At 40.4% G+C, this 27,794-nt stretch overlaps 1 protein-coding gene across 1 annotated transcript; it reads right to left on the bottom strand.

Moving 5' to 3' along the window:
* Positions 1-453: 453 nt before the first annotated feature.
* Positions 454-27,794, bottom strand: SQLE (squalene epoxidase). Its single transcript, XM_040494402.1, has 11 exons — positions 26,785-27,794; positions 22,841-23,093; positions 15,028-15,208; positions 13,642-13,738; positions 12,398-12,511; positions 12,148-12,319; positions 9,559-9,654; positions 4,945-5,087; positions 4,172-4,268; positions 2,030-2,117; positions 454-979 (listed from the first exon to the last, which is right to left on the bottom strand). Exons 1-11 carry the CDS (start codon positions 27,073-27,075, stop codon positions 787-789), a joined length of 1,725 nt encoding a protein of 574 aa, XP_040350336.1. The 5' UTR covers positions 27,076-27,794; the 3' UTR covers positions 454-786.

Genomic DNA, 27,794 nt, shown 5'->3' with positions numbered 1-27,794 from the left:
TTTACTGCTCTTTGAGGAGCAGTTTACTTTAGTGATATCTGGGGGTTTACTGAAATTCCATGACACCTTTCTGATGTCCATGATCTCCCCAAATATACTAAAACTCAGTAAATTCGGATTTTTCAGCGTTCTGCCAGACATCACAAGTGCTTGTTTCTTCACTCACCGTTTCTTCACATAATCCCAGCCTGGCTAATTCGTGTTATACAATGGAACGTCTAAAGCCCTTGATTGTCCTGTGTGAACGTGTTTTCACAGAACCCAGAAGAGAACCTTATCTGGTTGGGTACGAGAGGAAAGTAGAGTACAGAGGGATTAAGGCCACTTCCCCAGCATCGGTTATTTAACAGAACAGGCAGAACAGGCTTCCCTCTGCATTTTCAGTCCGGCTTTGGTTTTCCTTTGGAAACATGATCCTGAAGCTACACAGAGTCCACAACAGAGTCAAAGACATTCGAGCTCATTCTCCACTTTATTTGCATGTCCCGCATGACTCTGCCCAAATCCCCAAAGTCAAAAGAAAAACTGCAGAGCCTCAATGTTAGCACTAATTTATGATCACGATCATTTCTCTCAAATGTCTATTTTACCCTTCGTTTTAAATTGCAAAGTATATATTTACATGTTTATATACAAATAACCTCAAAAAGAAATTAACCCCAATCTTGGTCCAAGAGTCTCCACTTTAGAAGTGGTTTCCTTCTCTGCTATGTACATCCTCTTCCAAGGGTCTCTTAGGACTCGGTGAGTTCCAAATATTCGTTCACAAACGGTTCCCTTTTTAGCTTAATGAACCAAGTACTTAATTTCCGAGTAAATCAGAGGAAATATTACAGAGCATGCTTTGTACAGGACAGCACCACTACTGAAAATGGCTCGGGGTTTTGTAATCCAAGGCTCCGACTTAAAGCAAAAATACGTGGCGTAGATCGCAACAGCAAAGAAATGTCCAATTAAAACTAGAGGGTTAGGAGACAGTCTGTAACAGAAAAAAACAAACAAAAAAAACCATATATATATTAGTAAGACCCGGCAATTAAAATTTACTCATAAAAAGGTTCTAATTATGTATCATCTACAAAGCTGAACACACGCTCTACACTTCAGAGGACTCTGCAAGCTTGTGTGGCCCGCTGTATGATGACAGGGACAGATACGTGTTCTTACAAGAAACTCCTTAGACTACCCCCTGTCAGAGAAGCCAGCAACTCTTAGTCTAGTTCACATAAACTGTATGTTCTGAGCTGTTCCACTGATCTTGAGACCTCAGTCCGAAGTACCTGGATGGCCTGACCTGTGGGAGTCTTGGGTTTTCCAAAGGTAACAGTATTGACATCCAGATCATAGACGAATGAGAAGAGACTTGAAGAATTTTACCCTGCAGACTTTTCAAGAATAATTCTATGTATGCCTGTACTGTCAAAACCATTACTGAGTTTCACAAGTCCCTGCACGTCAACTGAATTAAGTTTTAAATACAAATTCCTCTGTTATCTGTGGCTCCCAACAATCAGATCATGTGGTTAAACCCACCAGCAAAAACTAAGTTTCTATTTTAATCAGGGCTTTGGCCCCCTCTACCACCAACTTCTGCTCACCACTTTTCCCAGAAGTCAAACACAGGACTAAGTGTTGCTTTTTTCCTTTCTCTGAGCTACCTTCTGATTGAGATTCTAATGGATAGTAAAGTGACAAAATGTATAGGGAAGAAAGACTTGCAGTAATTGATAAACTGAGCAGTCCCAACGAAGATCTGAAATACCCAGTTCCTGTGTCATCGAAACAACCCAGGGTGCCTGGGTGGTTCAGTAGGTTAAGCGTCCGAATCTTGATTTCAGTTCAGATCATGATCTCACAGTGTGGGAGTTCAAGCCCCACATCGGGCTCTGCACTCACAGCATGGAGCTTGCTTGGGATTTCTCTCTCCCTCTCTCTCCCTCTCCCTCTCCCCCTTTGCTCCTCCCCTGCCTGCACTCTTTCTCAAAATAAATAAACATTAAATATATTTAAATAAATAAATACAACTTACACAGAAAGCAGCCCAACAGGACCAGCAATACATTCTCCACCAAGTTTGAAATAAAGAAAACAGGCTTTTCTTAGTTGATGTACGGAATCTAAAATAAAATTTTAAAATCACTCTGAATCAAAATATTCACACATTTATTTTAGGGTGCTAATGATCTGTCAGAAAAAAATGTAACATAGACCAAACCTTATAATTTTTTAAAAAATCTAGTCCTGGAATCTCAACAACTCAAAATTTCTTTTAAATTCCATAATTAGCATTATGGGCAATAGCTTAAGTGTGAACAAACTTTTCTGTTAGTAAATAATCACTGTAAAAAGCATGCAGGTCTCAGAAGTTAAAGTTGTTTAAGTGTTATTTCCTTGACTGTGTTGTAAATTCATTAAATGATGCAAATACGTTGTAAATTCTTTTGGTCATTAAAAACACAATTCTAGGGGCGCCTGGGTGGCTCAGTCGGTTAACCGTCCAACTTCAGCTCAGGTCACGATCTCACGGTCCGTGAGTTCGAGCCCCGCGTCGGGCTCTGGGCTGATGGCTCAGAGCCTGGAGCCTGCTTCCGATTCTGTGTCTCCCTCGCTCTCTGCCCCTCCCCCATTCGTGCTCTGTCTCTCTCAGTCTCAAAAATAAACATTAAAAAAAAATTAAAAAAAAACAAAAAACAAAAAACAAAATTCTAGAACCCAAACTCCCAATCTCTAAGATACCCAACCTGTATTTCTGAGCATATTATCAAGTAAAAATAGCTGTGAATATTAAATATTAATGCCTTATATTTGTATACTTTTTCATACTTTTCAAAGTAACCTGTCAAACCTTCACAACAGAGTATTATCAACCAATAATCTTTCTATTTAGAATCAATGTTCTTTTCAGGTATACTTAAGATTTTTCTTTAGAACAGATAAAAAAGGATATAATAGGTAATCTCACTCCAATAAAACTCTTTCCTCTTCTATCGTAATTTCTTTTAAGTTGTTTGTTGGCAGATTGAAATTCATAACGTAAGACTCTCAAGAGCTTGGGAAAACTTAAAAAGAAGTGCTTAGAAAAACTCAAAACTTTTCTTTTTACTTGCCCACCCCGCCAGTTTAGCTTCCGTGCCAGTTAGCAAGAGAGGGTAGATTGGCGAACCACCATCAATGAGTTTTTTTTCTTTTAGCAAGGATAACGTGTATGGAGGCTGCAGAAGGCACTTGTGCCGTATCAGGTCACCAAAGAACTGGATCACCAGTTCACGGAAGTAGGCTTGTCGTAAATATCTGAGGTAATAGGATTGGAGTCACATTTATTCCTGAAAACGTAAATGTCCGATTTCATCGTGGCACAGTCGCCTCCTCCTCCATTTCTACTGCTTCTGCTGCGTCACGTTTTCCTCAATATACAGACTGACCATCGCCACTTTACAATGTGGAAGCAAATACAAAAGCATGGGAACGTTTCAAGTGAGTAGAAGGGGGACGCATTCTGCTATTCGTGCATTGTAGCAGGAGACAAAAATCTAACCTTGTTCCGAAGCTCATTACTTATTTTACAAAATACAACGAACAGAAATCGAAACTGGTGTTCAAGGAAGAAAAGGCTTAACAACTATGTTTCGTTTTCATTCACGGCCAGAAGACCCTCCATCACGACTTTGTGCATCTGTGGCTCCGCGTGAGCTGATTTGGGCCAGAGGAATGAATGGACACATTATTGAAGTATTGCTGTTAATACTTCCCCACAAAGTGGTGGATACGTGATAACTAGAGGCTAAAAGTCTTGCGCAAGGATGGAGTTAAGGGCCACCAGTTGGGAGTCAGTAGACTTGGTAAATATTTCTATTTGTGGCCTAACGACTAACTTTTTTATAATTCAGTTCCCTTCCTGTGATAAAAATCAATTTTTTAATTTTAAAACTCCGTAATTTCCATTAAAAATTATCTATACTTAGGGGCACCTGGGTGGCTCTATTGGTTAAGAGTCCGACTTTGGCTGAGGTCATGACCTCATGGTTCATGAGTTTGAGCTCCGCACTGGGCTCTGTACTGTCAGTGAGGAGCCTGCTTGGGATTCTCTCTCTCTGCCCCTCTCCCTGTCTCAAAATAAATTAAAAAACAAACAAACAAACAAACAAAACTGAAGAAAGTAAGATATACTTACCATCTGTGGCAGAAAATAATTCATAAAGAGCCTGAGCAAGGATATTCACAACAAAGGAATGAGATGTTTTTCTTGCCCAGTAGAATGATTTTTTGGCCTAAAAAAGAAAGAGATCACTTGTTATATGGTAAAGCTGGGGGGCAGCACAAATGAGTGCTTATAATCCCCTCAAGCTGATGTTTATCCTGAGGACTACCTACAAGTAATGCAGCCTTATATTCGTCATTTACACACACACGCACACACGCACACACAAGAACGCATCTCCAGAGCAATGAGCTCCATGACTCTGAAGCTAAATGTACAATCACTACAGGCGAAGTGGCCTGTGCCAACCAATGCTACGTAATACTCATACAAAAATGGAGAAACTGGGGCACCTGGGGGGGGGGTCAGTCGATTAAGCATCTGACTTGATTTCGGCTTGGGTCATGATCTCCCAGTTCACAGGTTCAAGCCCTGTGTTGGGCTCTGTGCTGGCAGCACAAAGCCCGCTTGGGATTTTCTCTCTCTCTGCCCCTCCCCTGCTCACGCTTTCTCTTTCTCTCAAATAAATAAACATTTTTAAAAAACAAAAAAACAGAAATTCGGTAAGATTCATGGGGTGCACAGGCTCCCAGATTCTTTACACGGGAACAAGGCCGCCTGAGAACCATGACTTAGGATCAGGCTCCTCCCAGGTACAGATCCCCCCAAGGAGGTCCCATCCCTCTTAGGCCTAGAAAGAAATCTGTCTTGAGGCACCTCTGTCAAAGAATGATTGAATATCCTACCTGGAAAACAGCTGCATCATCATAAAGGTCAGGGATACCTTTTAGCAATTTTCTCCATATCTTTATGTCTTTAAAAACAACAGTCATTCCTCCTCCAGTAAGAGGATGCCGCATATTATACGCATCTCCCAGAAGAAGAACGCCTACAATGAGAGAATTTAGGTTATGACATCATCCCTTAAGACACATAAAAAAATAGTCTGTTACTTTCTAAACGTGAGTGTGAGCCAGAAAATCAAGACGTGAAAATACAAGGGAACAAATCATGCCTAAAATTTGCTGATGCAAAAATTCAGTTAGTCCATATTGGGCACCTAGTAGGTCACAGACACTGGGGATACAGTGAGAACGAGAACATGGTCCCTGCCCTCGGGAAAGTCACATGTGAATCAAAGGTGAAGTCAAACTGTCACACACGCATAAGGCCTCTTTCATGAAAACACCAAAAGAATCTTGGCACAAAAAGCAAGTCTTCGACATGGGAAAAATGAAGAGGTCTGACATTTCATGGCAACACTGGCTGCCAGCACACTCTAGAGAAATGTCCGTAAAGTTTGAAGTTAAAGAAAGTGGGCCCTGGGGCGCCTGGGTAGCTCAGTTGGTTGAGCGACCGACTTCGGCTCAGGTCATGATCTCATGGTTCGTTCGTGAGTTCGAGCCCCGCGTCGGGCTCTGTGCTGGCAGCTCGGAGCCTGGAGCCCGCTTCGGATTCTGTGTCTCCCTCTCTCTCTGTCCCTCCCCCACTCATGCTCTGTCTCTCTCTCAGAAATAAACATTAAAAAAAAATTTTTTTTTTTAAATAAAGAAAGCGGGCCCTGGGAAGATGATACCCAGCCATGCTGCAGTCTGAATTAAAGAGCAGGAACAAGCAGATATTCCAAACCTATCTGAAGTTAATTTGGACAAATAAGCCCTGACTGAATCTTACCTGAAAATCAGCTCTTTGATTCAAAACTGCAGAGGCGGGAGGCACCACCCTTTGACTGCAGGTGCGCCTGCCTGAGCAGCCTGACCGCGCTCCCCGGGCCCCTGTCAGCCCGCTTAATGACCTAAGACTTGAGTAACATTTCAACAAAGCGTTTATTTAATTGTATTTGTAAGAGACACAGACAACCATAATAGTAATGTGAAGGTGGCAAGATTATGGGTAACTATTTTCTGTAACGTCACAGTTACATTTGTAACTAATTGTAGAATACACATAAATATTAGCTTCTAAAAAGGTAGCTTCTAAATATTAATTCACATTTCCTAAGTATTTCTCTAATATATTCACTAAAAACACCACAAACTATATGGGGTGCGTGGGTGGCTCAGTCAGTTAAGGATCTGACTTCGGCTTAGCTCATGATCTCACGGTCCATGAGTTCAAGACCCTCGTCGGGCTCTGTGCTGACAGCTCAGAGCCTGGAGCCTGCTTCAGATTCTGTGTCTCCCTCTCTCTCTGCCCCTCCCCAGCTCACATTGTGTTCTGTCTCTCAAAAAGGAATAAACGTTAAAGAAAAAAATAAAAAACCTACAAACTATAAACAGCTTTTATTCCTCCTTCTCCAAGGATCATTTCTAATTCCACCAATTGTTGCTGGCATGCTATTTATATCAGTTTGGCATTGGCCTCTTCATTCTGCTTTGCATTAGTTTCTTTATACGATTAGTAGTTTATTATGCATGTTTTCCCATAGCAAATTCCATCTGTTTACGTTCAGGAGCCACGGCGTAGAGACCCCTCCCGCCCACACCTGTCTCTGGGGACCTGCTCTCAGGCTGTCAGGGGTGTTCCGCACCTCTCCTCCAACGCCCTGCCAGCACTTCATACACAATATGCCTGAGAGCGGACTCACCACCCCTTCCCATACTTCCTAAACTTACATTCTTTTCCCTGTATTTCCAATATTAGCAAACAGCTGGCAAAATCATCTAAGCCTGAAACGTAGAATCCATCAAGAGACCTCTCTCTCCCTTACTACAACAGCCAACGAGTCACCAACTTTCATGCGTTCTACATCCCAGAGACACACGTTTCCACTCCCTACCTTCCATTCTCACTGCCACGGCCCGGCGTTCCAACCTCTCACCACCACCCTCGTGGAACAACGGCCTTACTGTAAGCTTTTGCCTGACCCTTCTTCCAAACCACTCTCGACAGCAGAGTATTACCTCTAAGATAAAAATCTAATCGTGCCACCATCTCATTTAAAACTTTCCAACTATTAGAAATAAATGAGTTCAGCAAGGTTTCAAGATATAAGATACACAGGCCAAAATCAATTGTATTTCTGTACACTAGCAATGAAGAATCTTAAAATGAAGTTAAGAAAACAAGTCTATTTACAATTGCATGAAAAGGAATAAAATACTTGGAAATAAGTTTAACAAAAGAAACGTATTAAAACACTCTGAAAGCTACAAAATATCGTTGAAAGAGAAAACTCATACTACATTTACAGTCTAATTTGACAAGAGTGCCAAGACACTTCAATGGGGAAAGACTACACTTCATCAAATAGTACTGGGACAACCAGGTATCTACACAGAAACGAAGCTGAACCCCTTCCTCACACCATACCCAAAATTTAACTCAAAATGGATCAAACACCCAAATGTAGTAGCTAAAACTATAAATCTCTTAGAACAACATATAGGATTACATCTTCACAATCTTGAATAGGGCAAAGCCTTTTTAATTACTTATTTATTTTAAATGCTGCTGTTTCCCATGCTAGTATTTTTAAGTTTATTTATTTATTTTGAGAGAGAGTGCACAAGCAGAGGAGGGGCAGAAAGAGAGGGAGAGGGAATCACAAGCAGGATCCGCCCTCTCAGTGTAGAGAGGGGCTCAATCTCACAAACCATGAGATCATGACCTGAGCCGAATCAAGAGTTGGACACTTAACCCACTAAGCCACCCAGGCGCTCCTAGGGCAAAGTCTTTTTAGATATGACATCAAAAGCACAAAGTGACAAAAGAAAAACACAGATAAACTGGACTTCATGAAAATTAAAAACTTCAATGGACATCATCAAGAAGTGAAAAGACAATCCATGGAATGAGAAAAGTTTTTGCAAATCATTTATCTGATAAGGGGCTTATATCTAGAATATATAAAGAACTCCTAGAACTCAACAAAAGTTTTTTTTTTATTAATTTAACCAATTAAAAGATGTGCAGGCTGAATGGACACTTCACCAAAGAAGATATACAAATATCCAATATGCATATGAAAAGATTTTCAGCATCACTATCCATCACAGAAATACAAATCAAAACCACAATGAGATATCACTTCACACCTACTAGAATGGTTATGGGCAAGAAGACAGATAATAACAAATGTTGAGGATGTGGAGAAACTGGAACATTCATACATTGTTAATGGGAATGTAAAATGGGGCAGCCACTTTGGAAAAGTTTGGCAGTTCCTCAAAGAGTTAAACAGTTACCAAACCCAAGAAAAATGAAAATTACGTCCGTACATAGACTCATATACAGACGTTCACAGCAGCGCTGTTCATAATAACCAAAAATGAAAACAAGCCAAATGTCTATCAACTGATGAATAGCTGGTTAAAATGTAGTATATCCACACATGGAGTATCATTTTGCCATGAAAACAAATGAAGGACTCACACATACTGCAATGTGGATGAACCTCAAAGAAGCCACTTACGAAGGATCCACTGATTTCATTTATAGAAAATGTCCAGAATAGGCAAATCCACAGAGACAAAAAGCAGACTGACTAATGGATGCCTGGGGCTGGGAGTCGGGAGAAAATGAGTAGCGACTGCTAATGGATATAGGGTTTCTTTCTGGGGTAATAAAAAGGCTCTTTAGAGTCCGTTTTAACTGACCGTGGTGATGGCTGCATTGATCTATGAATATACTAAAAACAAATGAATTGTAAACTTCAATGGATGAGCCATATGATTTATGAATTACATCTCAGAAAAGCTATTATTAAAAAAAAGTTGCAATGACTTTCCACTGTCTACAGGATTAAAACTAAACTTTAAATAAATACCTTACCTTTCTACCACTCTGACACCTAGCCTACGCTCCAGTCACAGGAAACCACTTGAGTTCACTGAAAGTGCCACCATTTCGCAGCCTTCGTGGCCTTTGCAGATGCTATTCCATCTACTTAGAAGTCCCTCATTTCACTGTCCACCTAATGAACTCCCACTAACCCTTCTTGCCCCAACCCCCGTTTTCTTGCCTGAGACATGTCTTCCCAAATCACCCTTCCTAGTTCACAAGCTCCCCTCCCTGCCACAATGAATCTTGTGGTACCACGAGTGGGCTTTGACTACAGCATTTATCAACAGTGTTCTGAAATTACCAGTTGATACCCCTGACCAGAAAACTGCCTTTTCTAGATTTAGGACTATATTTAACTGTTGTATCCCAAATAATGACTTAAATGCACTCAACATTAAATAATAAAGATATCATAAAACTAATTTTGGTGTTAGTAATGTGTTCATCCACAGGAACCACTTCTCTGTCCCACATATCATTCCCAGCAGCATACATTTAATCACATATTATATTTGGAATATTTGGAATTTACATATCTGGAATATACTTTATAAATCACTCCAATCAAATGGTACCTCGTTTGTTTACTGGGGAAGAAGGAAGAAAGCTTGCTGGCATAGATCTCAAACGAGAATTCTGAATGGCTTCTAGGAACGGTTCTTTGAGGTGATCTGCAATAAATCCCAATGGTTTATAAAATTCAATTTTCAATTATCACATGTTCTTAATCAAGTATAAACAAATACCTTCTATACTTCTGTTATGGTTGCTACATATATCCTGGTGGCAAATCAAGAACTAATTATTTTATTAACACAATTGTTGATTAAGCACCTAGTTATTCATGCTGAGGAATGACTAAGAAATCTGAGAAAATTAATATAAATAGATACACACAGCTGAATGAACAAAAAAGCGAAGAGAGTGAAGCAAATTCAGAGGAGAGGAGATGGAGAAAAACCACCCACCTCTCTTCCAAATGTTCACTGACAGGGATCAGATTTAACACTTAGGTTACCATCACCAACATAACCTGGTAATGACAGACGAAATGTACTACCAATTCACAAACAGCAGGAATATATGTACGGTAGAAAAAGGGTAAGATGCAGAGAGCTCTACTTTTCTGAGCTTCCGTTTCTTCAACTATAAAATGAAATGCTTTGGTTATTAGCCCATCTCTCAGATACTCCCAAGTTTTAAAGTTTTATGCTTCTACTTGTATTGGAAATGAACTGTCTTTTCATACAGTTCTCACTGTAATCTGGGAAGACAGGCACAGAACGCCTACGTTGAAACTATTCCATTCCTATAAGTAGAATTTCAATAACCTAACTAATATTAATATAAATCTACAAATGGTTTCCCACCATGATCTCAGGGAAGTCTGTTCTGAACCTCTGTACTGGAAAAGGCAATCTACAGTGAAAGAAAAAAAAATGCCAAAAATATCACATTATTGGGGCGCCTGGCTGGTTCAGTCGGTAGAGCATGCACCTTTTTTTTTTTTTGCTGTAATTTTATTTTTGTTTAGTAATCTCTATACCCAACATGGGGCCAGAACTCATGACCCTGAGATCAAGAGTCGCACACTGCTCTGACCAAGCCAGGCAGGCCCCCAAAGTGTGCGACTCTTGATCTCAGGGTTGTGAGTTCAAGCCCCACATTGGGTATAGAGATTCCTTAAAAATAAAATCATAAACAAATAAAAAAATAAAATAAAAAATAAAAATATCACATTATTGACTATCTTTTTCCTCAATGTGAATAATTCATTTTTCCTAAAAGCTTCAAAAATGGCTTAAGTGAAAATATATTGAAATGTTGAAAATGTCTTTTTTTTAATTTGGGAGAGAGAGTGAGCACGAGGTGGGGAGAGGGAGAGAGAGAGGCAGAGAGAGAGAGAGAGACAGAGAGAGAGACAGAGAGAGAATCTTAAGCAAATTGCATACTCAGGGTGGAGCCCCATGCAAGGCTCGATCCCACAACCCTGGGATCATGACCTCTGCCAAAATCAAGAGTCAGACGCTCAACCGACTGAGCCAGCCAGGCGTCCTGAAAATGTCATTATTAAAAATCTAAGTCCATCTTAGTCCTCTTCAGATGTTTATATTCTTATTAAACAGAGTGCTTTCACATAGATTAAAAAATAACCAGAGGGCACCTGGCTGGCCCAGTCAGTAGAGCATGTGACTCTTGATCTGGGGGTCATGAGTTTAAACACCACATTGGGCACAGCGCTTATTTAAAAACAAAACATGACAAAAAAAACTTGAAAAAGAAACAGAATTTTTAAACAAAATATACACCTACCACAGATAGTTTCCTATTACTATAATCATATCATCTAATCATATTAAAGGGTTTCTCTTCAATTTTATCAATATTTTAATATTTCAATTAATAATCTTAATTTTTTAGATTTTTTTTAACTGACATCTTCAAGTCTCAAAAAAACATGTCAGAAAGTAATTTTTTAGCAGTGTTTTGCAAAGATGCCTGAACTCTCATGAAGCCTTTCTGTATTCAACTCAAAACTAAAAATGACCTTGAAGATTGCTTACAGCTCTAACATTCTGAAAGGGGGCTATATGAGCCACACACAACTGGCCTCACACTGGCTCTGTCACTTAGTGATCGTTTATCTTTGGAGGACCTTTTGCTGATTCTTAGTTCCCTCATTAATAAAATGGGGATCATGATAATGCCCTACCTCACAGGGTGATTGTGTAGATTAAGTTATGTTTATAAAGCACTTTATAGTAGATATTCAATAAATGGTAGCTACTATGGCTACAAAAACCAAGCACAAAAGTAATTAAGTATAAGAGAGATTTCTAGAATTCGGAGACCTTAGATTGCTATTTGGACCACCTTAAAAAGTACCACATATGCCAATATTAATAATTATCCTGAAAGCAATGATTTAATTATTAATATGAAAAAATATATTGAAAAAAAATTTTTTAATTTGAAGGTTGGTTTTTTCAACGTGCTAAAACAGCTCAACTCCAGTGTATCTGACTGACTAGGTGCATTTTTTTTTTACCTGCCATGTTTATCTTTGGCCTAATTTAGAAACAGCTTTAGTGAGAACCGGAGTGGACAGCCTTTTGTGATATTTTAGACTACAGATTACAATGTGGATGAAATCTCTTTCTTACCGGGTAATTGTGGGTAAATTTTTTCAGCCATGTATTCTCTCAAATTCCTGGGCATTTCCCCCCGAATGTCAACAAGTACTCGAGTTTCATCAGATGAAATCTGATAGATGAGAACTGGACTCGGATTAGCCAAAATAAGTTCAGCATGATTTGCTTTAAACTGTGGTGCATGCTAGGGGGGAAAAAAAGAATTAATAATTTTCAAATTTCAAGTTGTGTTTATTTTTCTATAATTATATTCCTATAGTACCTTCATAATAAAGCCCACAAAATGAGATGAAACAGAAACTTTATTGGAGATCAGGTTTTTCCTAAACTTGGAAAAAAGTCCATCGGCAACAACAGTCAATGGAGCATGGAGTTCCTACAACAAAGATAAACAATACTCAGCTAAATGGTTAGAAATACAAAGTAAAAGGACCACATTTAAAATATTTACATATTTTATTGGACAACATTATGGAGGGTAATGAAGATAATGCTACTAAAGAAGCTGTTATGCAACTTAAGTTAATGCATAAGACATTAATACTTCCTCTCCTGAGGGACTGCCTTCCTTCAAAGTACTACCACCCAAATCATCTGGGAGTTAAGTTACACTTTGATAGACAACAGAGGAATCAACTACAAAGCAAGTGTGGACCACAGAAGACTGAATCTCATCATCACAAAGTCCAAGGACGAGTCCAATGTTTATTCTAGAATTTTCTTTACTTTTCTTTTTTTACTTTAAATTCATGTTAGTTAACATATAGGGTAGTTGGTTTTGGGAGTAGAATTTAGTGATTCATCACTTACATGTAACACCTAGTGTTCATCCTAACAAGTACCCTCTTTGATGCCGATCACACATTTAGTCCATTCCCCTACCCACCTCCCCTATTCTAGAATTTTCTAACTTCATATAATGCTTTCAACCAGTGGCTAGGGCTTAGAAGAATTTTTGTAAATGTGGATATATGTATTTATATTACCTTGCAGTCACCCCCATTAGAGTACAGTTTCTAGGTGGTGGTGACCCATCCACAAAAACCAACAGATTAGCCTTTCACTCTTTCTCTTCTTTCGCTAAACCAAAATGAGCAAATACTGGAAACTATTTTACTCTGCTATCTCCCCAGGCATTCTGGTACTTTTCCCTTTTCAGATCTAAACAATTTGAAACAATTTGTTTACTTTATTCTAATCATTTCTTTTGTATCGAATCCTTTGTGTTTTTTGTTTTTTTTTTTTGCCTTCCAGGCTCCTCTGCTTTTCTGTTTTTCTCACTTCGGTCTTTAATACAGCTAATCCAGTGGTGTGTCTGGAAAGCTGTGTGTATAGCCTTGTGAGGTGCTCTAATGGGCAATGTGTTGCAATTTGAAACCCATCCTGCTGCAGAGGGCTTAGAGAGAACTCAAGCAGTAAATTGGTGGGCCTACTTTTTTAAAGGAATAGGAGAAAAAGAAGGAAGACAAAATCTCTTAGGAAGAGCTAACATTTGGTATCTCTCACCTTGATGTCCCCGGTTTCTTTATCCCTGTACTGTACGCCCATTACAGCATCATCTTCTTCTAATAACTGTAGCACGATGCCTTCGATGAACTTTGTACTAAAGGATAAATACACAGACATAAATCACAACAGAGTAGCTCAAACCACTTACATAAGAAAAGATAAATTCCTTATCTCCAGTTTACCCACGTAAACTGGACACACGTGTGCACACATGTACACAGAAAAGGTCTGGAATGATAAGCAAAAACATCATTAATGGGTTTCAGAATTAAGTGTGGTTTTTATTTTCTAATTTCTTAAAATTGAATACATAGGTACTAATCTAATGATCTTTAAAAGTAGTTTTAAAAGTAACATTAGATTTTTACCTCAATTCATTAAAAAAAGTACATGCAGAAAAACTTTACACACCCACACAAATTCATACACAGATGGGAAAACAGAATTGGGACTTTATCCACCGAATTATTCACAGTAGTTACTTCTAGTCAGAAGAGTCATGGATAATTTTTACAAACCTTTGTACATTTCTGTGGATTTTTCCATTTTTCTACAATGAACATATTCTACTTCCACAGACATCAAATTCTTTCAGTCCTAAGGGTAAGTCCACTTACTTCTTCACTAGCTTACTCAACACTTAAGCTTTTGCCAATGATATGAGGGTTCTCAAGCTTGAAACTTCCTCAATTACAGTGCCTACACGCTAGGGGCAAATAGAAGTTAATAATTAAGAGAAGAAGCCAGTCCTACCAGACTAGGTCCTTCCTTTGTAAGAATGGAAAAGGGATTTTCCCTTGAAGTCCTCTGTTCTGACTTTTAACAGAAAATACCATAAGCACAAACCCCAACTCCCAAATAGGCAGACAGGGACTTAAACCTTAATTACAAGGGTATCCTTTAGGGGCCCCTGGGTGGCTCGATTAAGTGTCGGACTTCTGATCTCACGGTTTGTGAGTTCAAGTCCTGCGTCTGGCTCTCTAGAGGCTGACACCTCAGAGCCTGGAGCCTGCTTCAGATTCTATGTTGCCCTCTCTCTCTGCCGCTTCCCCTGCTCACACTCTGTCTCTCTCACCCTCTCAAAAATAAATAAATATTAAAAAGAATTTTTAAAAAGTTTATCCTCTAAATCCAACAACATAGAAACACTATTTAGTCAAAGGAAAAATCTCAATAGTTCTGTGTCATTCACATGGAAATTCTTCACATGATATTCTTGACAAAGGCATTGAAGATCTAACATTCTTCTAACTTGCAGTCTACTTTAGTAATACCTATGTTTCAGCCCATACCCAAACACTTATGACAATTTATGAAATGGTATTTGTGCAAAGGCCAAGTTTAAATGTGTTTCTTTAACATCATACGTTTGAGTCGTCTTACTTGGGCTCTGCCATCGCTGCTTTCCGGAGACCCATTATGAATCTTCCATGATGGAAAGCTCTTCCACTCTGCACCTGACTGTTTTCTGACAGAGGGTAAGGAATGTGAACCTCTGATTTGCTTTCCTGATCATGAATTACGTAGCCATGTACGACCTGAGCATCAATACCTTCCACTGCATCTGCAAAACAATTCAGTTCAAAAAAAATCAGTTTTGTTAACATGCCCAGAGTTATATGAGGCACCAAAAGACATGGAGGCATTGAAAATGAGTCTCTTTCTTCATAAAGCGATTGAAACCATCCGGACAAATGGACATTAATATAAGTAACTATTTCAAAAGTCTTAATGCATCTGAAAGACAACCCTCTGAGCAAATCTGTAATATCACAAAAGATTAATATTTATATAGAAAATCTATTGATTAACTTCTATAGGAAAAATATTAAGATCCTAGTGTCAATGGGTGAAAAGTTTAAGGATGATTCACATTAAGCAATATGGAAACATTGAACAGAGCAGGAAAATGTTCAAAACCTGATTAAGAAAAAACAAACCGATGAAATAAACTGAAACATTAAGATACCAAATCTATGAAAACTGCTGGTGAGATGATAAAACTGATACATTTATATATTACTGGTCATACTGTAAATTAATAACATTTTAGAAAGTAATGGTGGCAATAATTATCAAGAACCACAAAGAAGTTAGCATCCTTTGATTTAATCATCTTAGTCTTGGAAGTTCATCTATGTTCATCCTAAAAATATAATTTTTAATTTTTAAGAATTTTATTTTTTTTTTAATTTTTTTTTCAACGTTTATTTATTTTTGGGACAGAGAGAGACAGAGCATGAACGGGGGAGGAGCAGAGAGAGAGGGAGACACAGAATCGGAAACAGGCTCCAGGCTCTGAGCCCTCAGCCCAGAGCCCGACGAGGGGCTCGAACTCCCGGACCGCGAGATCGTGACCTGGCTGAAGTCGGACGCTTAACCGACTGCGCCTCCCAGGCGCCCCAGTTTTTAAGAATTTTAAAAAAATATTTTAATGTTTGTTCATTTTCGAGAGCAAGAGACAGAGTGTGAGCGGTGGGAGGAGCAGAGAGAGAGGGAGACACAGAATTGGAAGCAGGCTCCAGGCTCTGAGCTGTCAGCACAGAGCCCCATGCAAGTCTTGAACTCAGGAACCATGAGATCATGACCTGAGCTGAAGTCAGACACTTAACTGACTGAGCCACCCAGGTGCCCCAAGTTTTAAGAATTTTTAAAGTTATATATAAGAATAAGTTTACTATAGTGTTATCACTAATAAAGAAGAAATGAAAACAAACCAAATATTAATCTTAGAAAGGTAGAGTACATTATGAAGTATCAACTGAGAAAATACTATGCATAGGCCTAAAATCATAATGATAAAGAAGGTTAATATATTAAGATGAAATGCATTAGAATAATTTCTAATTATTCTCATGATGAAAGAAAATCTTCACAAAGAATTCTATCACACATCTAAGCTAAAATCAAAATAAATTAGCTTTCTGATATGCTTTTTAATTGCCCTTAAGGTCAAGTCAGGGACAAACTGGCTGAATTTTGTTAGACTTCTGACCTAGAATCAAAATTACTTAGTTTTTTAGTATCTTTTTTTTTTTTTTCCAACGTTTTTTATTTATTTTTGGGACAGAGAGAGACACAGCATGAACGGGGGAGGGGCAGAGAGAGACGGAGACACAGAATCGGAAACAGGCTCCAGGCTCCGAGCCATCAGCCCAGAGCCCGACGCAGGGCTCGAATTCACGGACCGCGAGATCGTGACCTGGCTGAAGTCGGACGCTTAACCGGCTGCGCCACCCAGGCGCCCCTAGTTTTTTAGTATCGTACTTAAGTTATTACAGTTAAAATTCAGTCAGAGAAAAGTGCACAGACATCCTAAGAGCTGCCAAGTAGCAGTGTATTCAGTTTGGGTCTCAGCAAATTGCCAATCTTTTCCGACCTAAATATCTGAAGCCCATTTAATATTTCTATAATGCTTTGTCCAGCCACTGAGACAGTTTGTTTTTCTTAACCCATAACTCTATTATGGAAGTACTTGAAATGTTTACACTGGCCACTTTAGAACATACCAGAAAATGTTAAAAGCATAATAGCACAGTAAAATTTTTCCTTGAGTAAACTATCTTAAGACAAGTATATAAATAAGGTCTTATTTAAGATTTTTTAAATCTGTCTCTGTCTCAACTTTATTGATAAAATCAAATATGACAGACTTTGCACACTTTTACTTTCTTAAGTAGGCAAAAAGACTACCCTACACTTCAATGACATTCGTGCTTCATGAACACTAGACATCAATAACTTTGAAGCCAGTGACATAACAGAGCTATCACTATCTATTAATCATAAGGCTCCACACTTACAATATTAGACTACTGGTCAGTATATCACATAAATTGACATGGAAAACACTCCTCCACATTAAAAAATACAGAACTGCTTGCTATAAAAAGGCAAATTAAAAAATAAAACCAACAATGAAAAAAACAAAACACGAAAACCTGCCTATGCTAAAAATGAAAAGCAACTTCAAAGTCAAACCAGTGAACAAGTTTTAAAGGCAACAGCATAAGGGCATCAGAACCACAAGTGTAAGAGTGGACTTTTAAGGGCCACTCCTGAATAGGAGATAGGAGCCCCCATGACCAGGGACAATCAAACTTAGCACCATACATAAATGTCTTGTCAATAACACAGAAACCACAAAAAATTCAATACCAAGAGACATGGCATATGGAAGTAAGCCATTCACCATAGGCTAGGGGTGGAGTCATCCATAAAAAATCCAAACATACCTTTATGCCATGACCTCATATAACTTCTGAACCTCAAACCAAGTATACAGTATATAATAAATTAGGTATCATTTTTGAAAGCCCAAATATAAACCAGAATCAAGGAATAAATATAACAAAAAACATACAAGATTTATGAATCTTTATTTAAATGCATTAAAGACCTAACTGAATGGAGTATACCACATTCGTGGACAGGAAGTCTAAGCAAATTATTCCAAAACTGAGCTACAGATTCAGTGCTATTTCAGTCATAATCTTGACAGAGATATTTTGAAAATTTATTTCTAAATTACATAGAGAAAAGCAAAAGGGCCAAGAAAAGCCAAAATAATCCTAAAGAAAATAAGAGGTTCCCCACCAGATATTAAGAGTTATTAGAAAGATACAGCATTTATATTAATTTTAGGAGTTCTTGGGGCAGGCATTTGAGTGGCTCAGTCGGTTAAGTGTCCGACTCTTGATTTCGGCTCAGGTCGTGATCTCACAGTTTGTGAGTTTGAGCCCCATGTGGGCCTCCACATTGATAGTGCAGAGCCTGCTTGGGATTCTCTCTTTCCCTCCCTCTCTGCCCTTCTTCTGCTCACGCTCTCTCAAAATAAAACTTTTTTAAAACAAAAAGAGTTCTAGATATTAAACTTAACCCATAGGGCAATCACTTATTAAAAACTCATACTCAGGGGACACCTGGGTGGCTCAGTTGGTTAAGCATCCGACTTCGGTTTAGGTCATGCATGATCTCACAGTGCATGGGTTCCAGTCGGGGAACTGGGCTCTGTACTGACAGCTCAGAGCCTGAAGCCTGCTTTGGATTCTGTGTCTCTGCTTGTGCTTTCTCTCTCAAAAATCAACATTAAAAAAAACATAACTCAGGATGGATCAGTCCATATTATGTTAAAAATCCACACTCTAAAAAAGTAACTATTCCAAGTGTTTCTATCATCCACATCTCATCACAACTCAGGGGAAATTCATAGCGTAATGAATGTTAATAAAAATTCATATTTGTAATATTAAAGGTATTCATGGTATGTGGACTCGATAAAATACTTTAGAGGCTCTCCTTACTCTTGCATTGAACTACATATCAAAATCTACTACGTGGCAATGAGAAAGAACGAAATATGGCCCTTTGTAGCAACGTGGATGGAACTGGAGAGTGTGATGCTAAGTGAAATAAGCCACACAGAGAAAGACAGATACCATATGGTTTCACTCTTATGTGGATCCTGAGAAACTTAACAGAAACCCATGGGGGAGGGGAAGGGAAAAAAAAAAAAAAAAAAGAGGTTAGAGTGGGAGAGAGCCAAAGCATGAGACTCTTAAAAACTGAGAACAAACTGAGGGTTGATGGGGGGTGGGAGGGAGGGGAGGGTGGGTGATGGGTATTGAGGAGGGCACCTGTTGGGATGAACACTGGGTGTTGTATTGAAACCAATTTGACCATAAATTTCATATATTGAAAAAAAAAATCCACTGAGGCTTGTTACCACAGCCTTGGAAGTATCTCCTGAAGCTAGATCTCTAAATGATTCTATGTACAGTCATCAGTTTTGAGAGCATGTACGGTGCCTAATGTTCAACTATAAAAGTAACAAAATCCTGTCTCACGATATTGTTACATCTGCTTCAGGTGAGCCTCTCTGGTAAGATGGTGGTTAGGGAACCCAAAAGCACAGAGATAGAACTTTCCTTCTTCATAAAGCACTCTCTCCACTTGGGTCCTGGGCCCTGCAGGCTTTTGCTTTTCCTCCTTACTAACTGCTCTTCCTCAGTCCCCCTTTATCACTTCCACTTGCCTCACTGATCGCCATACATCAGAGTTCCCCAGGGTTCGGTCCTGGACCTCTTCCTGGTAATGTCTTCTAGTCTTGTTTAAGTACCGACCCTTCTCTTTCTCTCATACCTAATATGTGACTTACCAGCAAGTCCTACTGACTCTTCCTTCAAAAGGCATTTCCAGAGTGTGACCACTTCCCATCCACTCTACTGCTGTGATCCTAGGATGTTCCAAGCCATCAACTCTCACCGATTCTGCAATAGTCTCCTAACAGATCCCCCTGCTTCTGACTTTGCCACTCTTTTCCTACAGAATAACATGAATACTTCTAAATAATATTTTTAAACACACTTCTAAAACATGAGATTGAATAACTCCTTAAACTTCTCCAATGGCTTCCCTTTGGAATATGAGCCAAATCCACATAGTGGGCTATAAAATCCTATGGTCTCAGCCCCCACGATCTACCCACTCTTTACCTCTCCCCTTCCCTCACACCACTCCATTCAACATTATTTTCCCTTCTCACTCTTCAAACAGTTTGTGTCTGTTTTGGTCACCACTGTAGCCTCAGCATCGAGAACAGCAGCTACAATATGGTGCATGCTAAATGAATATTTATTAAATGAATGAATGGACATCACTCCTTTAGTCATTTCTCTCTCTTGCGTCATCAGTTTATTCCTCTCTACTTGATCATCTCCGTCACCAAACATGCTCTAGTATCAAAATACACCTTCTTTATCTTCACATCTACATCTCATTACTGCCCTACTTCTGTTTTCTGTTACAGAAAAACTCAAGAGTGCTTTCCTAGTCTAAATTTTTTAAACTCCCACCCACTTCAGTCTAAGCTTTGTCTCCACAACTCTGCTGAAACCTCTTGTCAACATCACAAGCAACCTTCAAAACTGCAAAATCCCATGGTCGTTTTTCTGTCCTCATCTTACTGACCCTTCGTTAGCAAACCGTGACATAGTGCCCTTCCCCTTCGTGACACATACCCATCCCCTCCTACCCAAAACCTTCTCCTCTCTTGAATGAAGTGGCACCAAACGCTCTGGCTTTCTCTGCCATTCTACCAGCTCCTTCTCAGACTCCTTTTCAGGCTTCTCTCTTCTACCAGATCTTCAAATACCAGTTTCCCAGGACTTAGTTTATTCTGTCTTCTCTTTTCTCCCTACATGCCCTCAATCATTGTTGTGGCTTTTCAGTACTACAGATAGGCTGACACCTCTGAAATTTCTAACTCCAGCCAGCCCAAACCACTCCTCTGCACCCGAGATTTACATATTCTGCTTAACTTCTCCTCTTGGATAGCTCAACATGTCCCATAAATTCCTCCCCAATGCCTGTTCCTATCAGCAAATGATACCAGCTACCAGCTGTTTAAACCAAAACCCAGGAATCCTTTTTAATATTTCCTTCTTCCCCATATCTCACACCAATCCCTTAGTAAGTCACGCCATTTTTAACATCAGTTGGGCCACTTCTCGTTATATCCTCTGCTACCATGCTAGCCCAAACCACCATCATCTATCATTTGGACTTAGCAATGAGTTCGCACTGGACTCTGCATTGACTGGCGCTACCCCACTGCCACCATCTTACGGTGTATGGACCACACCATCTCCACATATTCTTTTAAAACAGCATTCTCCCAACTTCAGGGTGTGACTCAATGATAAATTTTGAAATGAATTTCAAGTTGTGAATTATATACTTGGGTAGAATCATGACAAGTATTTAAAAAGAAAAATGAAACAAATTTCAGCCAGATTTATATATGTACGTATGTGGCGGGTCAGGATAGAAAATGTGTTTGTAATTGTGAGTAGCTGTCTAAGGTCTGAAGCCACTTTAGACGTACAGCATGAACAAGATCACACCACACTCCTGCTCCACTGACTGCAAAGCCCTCCATGATGTGGCTGCTGCCTGTCTTTCCAACCTTGATCTCAAGTCATTCTCCTTTCCCCATCACCCAACACTTTCTAGCGACACGGCCCTCCTTTTCAGCTCCTTGAATGAAACAGCAAACATTTACATAATGCTTACTACGTATCAGGCACTGTTCTGAGTGCTTTGTGTATAGGAATTCATTTCAACCTCATAGTAACCTATGAGGCAAGGACTCACATACAATGTCCATTTTACGGATTAAGAAACGGGTACACAGAGCAGGAGCCTGAAGCCTGCTTCGGATTCTGTGTCTCCCTCTCCCTATGCCCTGCTCGCTCTCTGTCTCTCTCTCAAAAATAAATAAACATTAAAAAATTTAAAAAAAAAAGAAACTGGTGCTGTGGAGGTTAAATAACTTAGCCAAGGTCATACAGCTCTTTCAGTGCCTGAGCTGGTATTCAAAGTCAGGCCATCTAGTTCCAGAATCAATTCACATAATTATTACACTATCCTCCCTACCACATGAGCCAAGCAAGCTCTTTCTTAACTCAGAGCCCGACATATTTTGTACTCTGATCCTTAAGAGTAGCCAGTGAATCTGTCTTATTCACCGGTATATCCTCGGCACCAAGTACAGCACCTCACACAAAGTAGACACTGAGTAAGTATTTCCTAAATGAACAGCTAGTGTTTAAAAATCATTTAGGGGTGACCAGGGGGCTCAGTCAGTTTAACGTCCAATTTTGGCTCAGGTCATAATCTCATGGCTCATGGGTTCAAGCCCCACATCGGGCTCTGTGCTGACAGCTTGGAGCCTGCTTCGGATTCTCTGTCTCCCTCTCTCTCTGCCCCTCCCCTGCTCACACACTCTCTCAAAAATAAACATTAAAAAAAAACTTTCTAAAATTATTGCTTTAATAGATGATACTTAAATAAAAGATTCCATAACAAGCACATAATATGTACTCCACCAGTGACAGCTCCCTTCACTCTTCACTAGATTTCATGCCCTCATGCTAGTTTTCCAATCTTTAATTTTGACCATTTCTATTTTTTAGCCACTTCACTGTATCTCACTAAGTCTCCTTTATATCTCCCCATCCACTAAACTCTTATCTTCTCCTTTGCTCTCATTTTCATGCAAATTGGTTGGTAAAGAGTATAGTGACTTTTAGAAATGTAAATAAATTGAAATATCTTTTTACCAGTTATAGGACAATCTAAAGTGAAGAGGGTTCGCTTATACCACATTAACTCCTAAAAATTAACATGGACCTACCTTCAAGACCAAGGTCTTTAAGGACACGATAACCACCTGGCTGCAGAAATTCTCCAACTATCCTGTCAGGCTCTTTTAAATCTCTCTCGATTACTGTCACCTTTCTTCCATCTCTGGAAAGCATGGCTGCCAAAGCAGAGCCAACCACACCGGATCCCACAATGATAACTTCTGGATCATTCTGAGAAGATATTGATGAAGAGGCAGCTGCTCCTATTAAGGTGGTTTCTGAAATACTGGTTCCTTTTTTGGGCTGTGTTAAAAAAAAAAAAAAAGTTAATTACGTATCTACATTTGCTATCCGTAAATCATGCTGCTACTACATAGGCACTCAGGCCTTTTCTATCTTGGGCAAAACCTTCATATCAAATATTATCAACCAAATGCAGTGCTATGTTTTTAAATCCAGATCATACATAAAAACCAGTGATACTGGGGTGCCTGGGTGGCTCAGTCAGTTGGGCATCAGACTTCAGCTCAGGTCACGATCTCACGGTTCGTGAGTTCGAGCCCCGTGTCAGGCTCTGTGCTGACCAGCTCGGAGCCTGGAGCCTGCTTTGGATTCTGTATCTCCCTCTCTCTCTGCCCCTCCCCTGCTCACGCTCTCTCTCTCAAAAATAAATAAACACTAAAAAAAAACCCGGGGCGCCTGGGTGGCTCAATCAGTTAAGCATCCTACTTCGGCTCAGGTCACGATCTCGCGGTCTGTGAGTTCGAGCCCCGCGTCGGGCTCTGTGCTGACAGCTCAGAGCCTGGAGCCTGTTTCAGATTCTGTGTCTCCCTTTCTCTGACCCTCCCCCGTTCATGCTCTGTCTCTCTCTGTCTCAAAAATAAATAAACATTAAAAAAAAATTTTTTTTAAACCCAATGATATCAAAGTATTAAATAAAAATGTATAATAATACCCCAATAAAGTGAAATACATACTACATTTTCCATATATATTTAGAAAATGCTGTTATACAGATATATTTAGAAATCCAGACCAGGCCAAATATACACAATGTTTGCAAGGGGCTCCAAAGACTTATTATAGGGAAAAGTCTATCATTAATTACTCAGTTCTTCAAGTACATACTAAACATCTACCAAATGCAAATCACATAAGACTTCTATTTTGACTTCATGTTGCAAACTATACAGCTATTCATTTTTATTTCCACTATTCATTTTTATTTTGTCCTTTTGGATTTTCATCTGAAAAATCTATCTTAACCTAAAATTACTTTTATATAACAAAAAGACTATCACATCCTAGCTATTAATCTATTAATTGAGAATTATTTAACTCAAGAAAATTCTGAAAGTTCAAAATAACCCATCCTATCCCATGGGGTGCAACCCCGTCACACTTAAGCCATTAACACATAAGGACATATTTCATTTGCCCCATCTTGACAGTCTAAGAAAGCCTAATCAAACAGGTGGTCCATTTAGGAATAAATATCAAACCTATCACTAATTGGGCTGACAATAAAACTTTATTCATAGGATGAAAAAGTCCAGTTTTGAGATTTATGCCCACTGAGAATAACAGTGCCTCTTGGGTTTTCTAAAATGAATAATTCAGGGTCGAAATAAGTATTTTTTCCCGGTATGTGGGTTGACAAATGTGTTTCAGATACAGAATTGCAAGGAACCATCTTTCTTGATTTCTCTGACCTTAATGATTAAGATAAGCCCAAATGCCATTTTGAAGGGATTTTAATAAAAGACCTCGGGCAAAAAGGAAGGAGACAAAACCTAAAACCTTAGAATTTTGATTCTCTGTGATTTTAATATTCATCCAGTCTTCCTTTAACTCTGCATGGACTGGGGCGGGTCCATTCCACTTTTTATCGTCTCTCTTACAGAAATTACCTTTTTGCCCTTTACCAGGAGGAAAAGACAACAGCCTTCTCTTCCCAGTATTTCTTAGTGAGCAGAATGACTATTTTTCTTAAATTATAGTTCTGAGAGCAAGATAAACCCTTTTTGTCATCTTAGCCATTTCTTATCGGTTTTTCTTCCTAACTTTTCCCTGTTAAACCATAGACACACACACAGACACACACACACACACACAATCCTGGAAGGGGAACCTGAGTTGGTTAAGTCATTCAAAGAAGGGTCAACAGACGAAGTACTGATGGGAACTTTGTACTCCCTGCACCAACTCCCTGGTGTTTAAGAAGCAGCAGAAAGCCTGAGGCATTCACATACAGACCCAGTTATTGATGGCTGGTAATCAAATTTTCTCTTCGCCAAAATGTCTCAACACCACATGACGTAATGGCATTCCAGCCACCTACACGAGCAGTGCGTGACCCTGGCAGAAGTTACTCAGACACCACTGAAGATTTCAAACTGAGATTAAAGACTGCCTCTCCCTCCTCTCCCATTGCTGGCACCCACACCCACCACATCACTGCACACAGCACTAGTCAAAAGGTTCCTAACAGATGAGCGCTTTTACAGCAATCTTAATAGCTACCATTTATTCATTATGAGCCACAGTCATTTAACTCCCTAACTGGCAGCAAGACCAGCGCCACCCCCATCTAATAGAAGAGGTAACTCGTTCTTACAGAAATTAAGCAATTTGCCAAAGGTCCCAGAGACGGAAGTGGTGGAACCAAAATTCTAAACAAAGTCCTCCCTTCTGTAAGCCTTGTACTGTGGATCCAGTAAAATAATGTCAATCCGGAGCCTCAAAGAGTAAACCACTTTTTGAGGCCACTTGCCCTAACTCCAAGTCACCATCATGCCTCACTTGGCTTACGACTGCCATCTTTCACCTGAGAGCCTGCTTCCGTTCTCGTGCCCTGCAAGCCACTCTCCACACACCAACTGGAATGTTCTTTCTAAAAAGTAAAAATCAGTATTGTTACGCCCGTGCTTAAAACCCTCCAGCGAGGGGCACCTGGGTGACTCAGTTAAGCATCCAACTTCAGCTCAGGTCATGATCTCACAGTTTCGTGAGTTCGAGCCCCGCATCGGGCTCTGTGCTGACAGCTGGGAGCCTGGAGCCTGCTTTGGATTCTGTGTGTGTCTCTCTGCCCCTCTTTCTCAGTCTCTCTCTGCCCCTCCCCTGCTTGTGCTCTCTCTCAAAAATAAATAAGTGTTAAAAAAAATTAAAAAGTCCCCCAGTACTCTTGGGAAAAAATCCAAACACCCATGGCCAACAGGCTCTAAACGTTCCGGCGTCAATGACCACTGCTCCCTCATCTACCACTGTCTTTGCGGGAGGCATAACCTCAAACATGACTGACGACTAGCTTCTGAATTAGGAACATGGCTGAACTGAGGACCTTACTCAATTACTCACATGACTTAGGACACCACTCCACTGATTTACTCAAGGCTCCACCGACATGAGGAGAGGAAGGTGTTTTGCCCAAGACTTCGAAATGCTGAACTAATTTTTATTCCACTAACTTTTCGAATTGTTCTGTTACTTTCCCCACCCAGCTGTCATTTAGAAGCAGTGGACTTAACCTGCAGCAGGTTTCTTTCTTCTCAGGTACAAACACAATCCTTACCTAAGGTTTTAAATAAAATATCTTTTTTTCCCCCAATCACAGAAAGTGATTCTGTCCTCCTTCAAAATGAGATTCTAATATTTCACATCCCCTTTCACAAGCACCTCTATATTCATTATCAAATCAGTGTCGTTACAGCATCAGCTCTACCGACACTAAATGAAACAAATCTTTTCCATCACCCCTAAGAGTGTCAAGGATGTAGCCGAAGAACAGTCAAGGGCTTAAAAACAAAACCAAAAAAAAACCAAACCAAAACAAAACAAAACAAAAACCCACGAAAATTAAATGAGAATTCATACCAGAATATCTAAACTGCTGCCTCTGTCTTTTAGAAAAGATGAAATTTACATCTGAGCGACCCCCAATCCTAATTTGTTAAAAAAGAGACTCCTTCATTTGCCCACTTAAAATTCAACCTACCCTCCTAGACCCAAGCTGTTCTTTATTTTCTGATCCCGGGGGCGACTTGGCCCAGAAGAAGCCAATGAAAGGCAGGGCCGACAGAATATCCGAGAAGACCGCGAACTGGGAGCCGCTCTGCTGGCGCCCGAGCAGGGCCCCGCTCCGGTAGCGACAGCGGTAGGACAGCACCAGGCCCAGGGACAGGAACACCAGCACGCACAGCAAGAGCTCCTTGTTGGCAAAAGAGACGAAGTCTCCGCATTTCTTGTAAAAATACGTGAAAGTGGCAATGCCCAAGAAAGTCCACATGGTTCAAAGGCTCCTTCGGTGACCCCGGGTCAGCGTTGAGATCCTCTTTTTCCTTGCGGGGTTTTGGTGATGTGAGGTTCTCCCCAAAACGTGTCACCAGACGGAGCGCGAGGAAGCGGCCGAGCTCCCGCCAACACCGTCACAGGATTACAATTCAAGCCAGACGAGTTTACAAAATCCTACCACGGTGGAATAAGACAGTTCGCGAAGAGGGGAAAGTTGGCCAGACTTAGAAAGCAGTATTAAAACATCGCCCGCTGCAACCGCTTCCGAGCAGACTCTAATCTTTCCGGCAACCCATTCATTTCCTTCCCCAGGATGGGCTTCTCCTGGGTTGCTGCAGGTGATGTCCGTCAAAGGTGACGCGGGCCCGCTCACCTGCAGCAGGTGCCCTTCCAGGAGGCGTGGGGAGACGAAAGAAAAGTCCCGGCGCGGCGGCAGGGGTGGCCTGGCCAGGGGCGGGAGCGCCCACGCTCGGGCGGCGCCGGGGCTGCCTCTTCCCACGGAGGACGGCCTTGGACTCGAGACTGCGGCCCCAGCCCAGGCAAGCGCGGCCGCTCTGCAGACGCTCCGGGTCACCTGCCCCACGAACCCTCCGGGCAGTGACTCCGTTTCCCCGCGGGTGAGCGGCGGTCTCCAAGGAGCTTCCTCAGACGGCGGCGGCTCCCGACGGCCTCCTCGTCAGCATCCCCCGCCGGCGGCCGCTGCCCTCCCCAACT

The sequence above is a fragment of the Herpailurus yagouaroundi genome, unplaced genomic scaffold (assembly GCF_014898765.1).
Source record: "Herpailurus yagouaroundi ecotype Mexico unplaced genomic scaffold, PumYag 186, whole genome shotgun sequence".
Lineage (NCBI taxonomy): Eukaryota > Metazoa > Chordata > Mammalia > Carnivora > Felidae > Herpailurus > Herpailurus yagouaroundi.
Note: the sequence above shows the minus strand (reverse complement) of the source record. Positions and strands in the feature narration are given on the sequence as shown.

What these genes read in the sequence shown, in the direction of transcription:
- SQLE (XM_040494402.1), bottom strand. Translation starts at nt 27,075, where the DNA reads ATGTGGACTTTCTTGGGCATTGCCACTTTCACGTATTTTTACAAGAAA. An exon ending in AAGAAACCGGGGACATCAAG is followed by an intron (nt 12,512 to 13,641) that starts GTGAGAGATACC and finishes TCTTTGTTGTAG; the next exon opens with GAACTCCATGCTCCATTGAC. An exon ending in ATGATGCAGCTGTTTTCCAG is followed by an intron (nt 4,269 to 4,944) that starts GTAGGATATTCA and finishes TTTCTTTTTTAG; the next exon opens with GCCAAAAAATCATTCTACTG.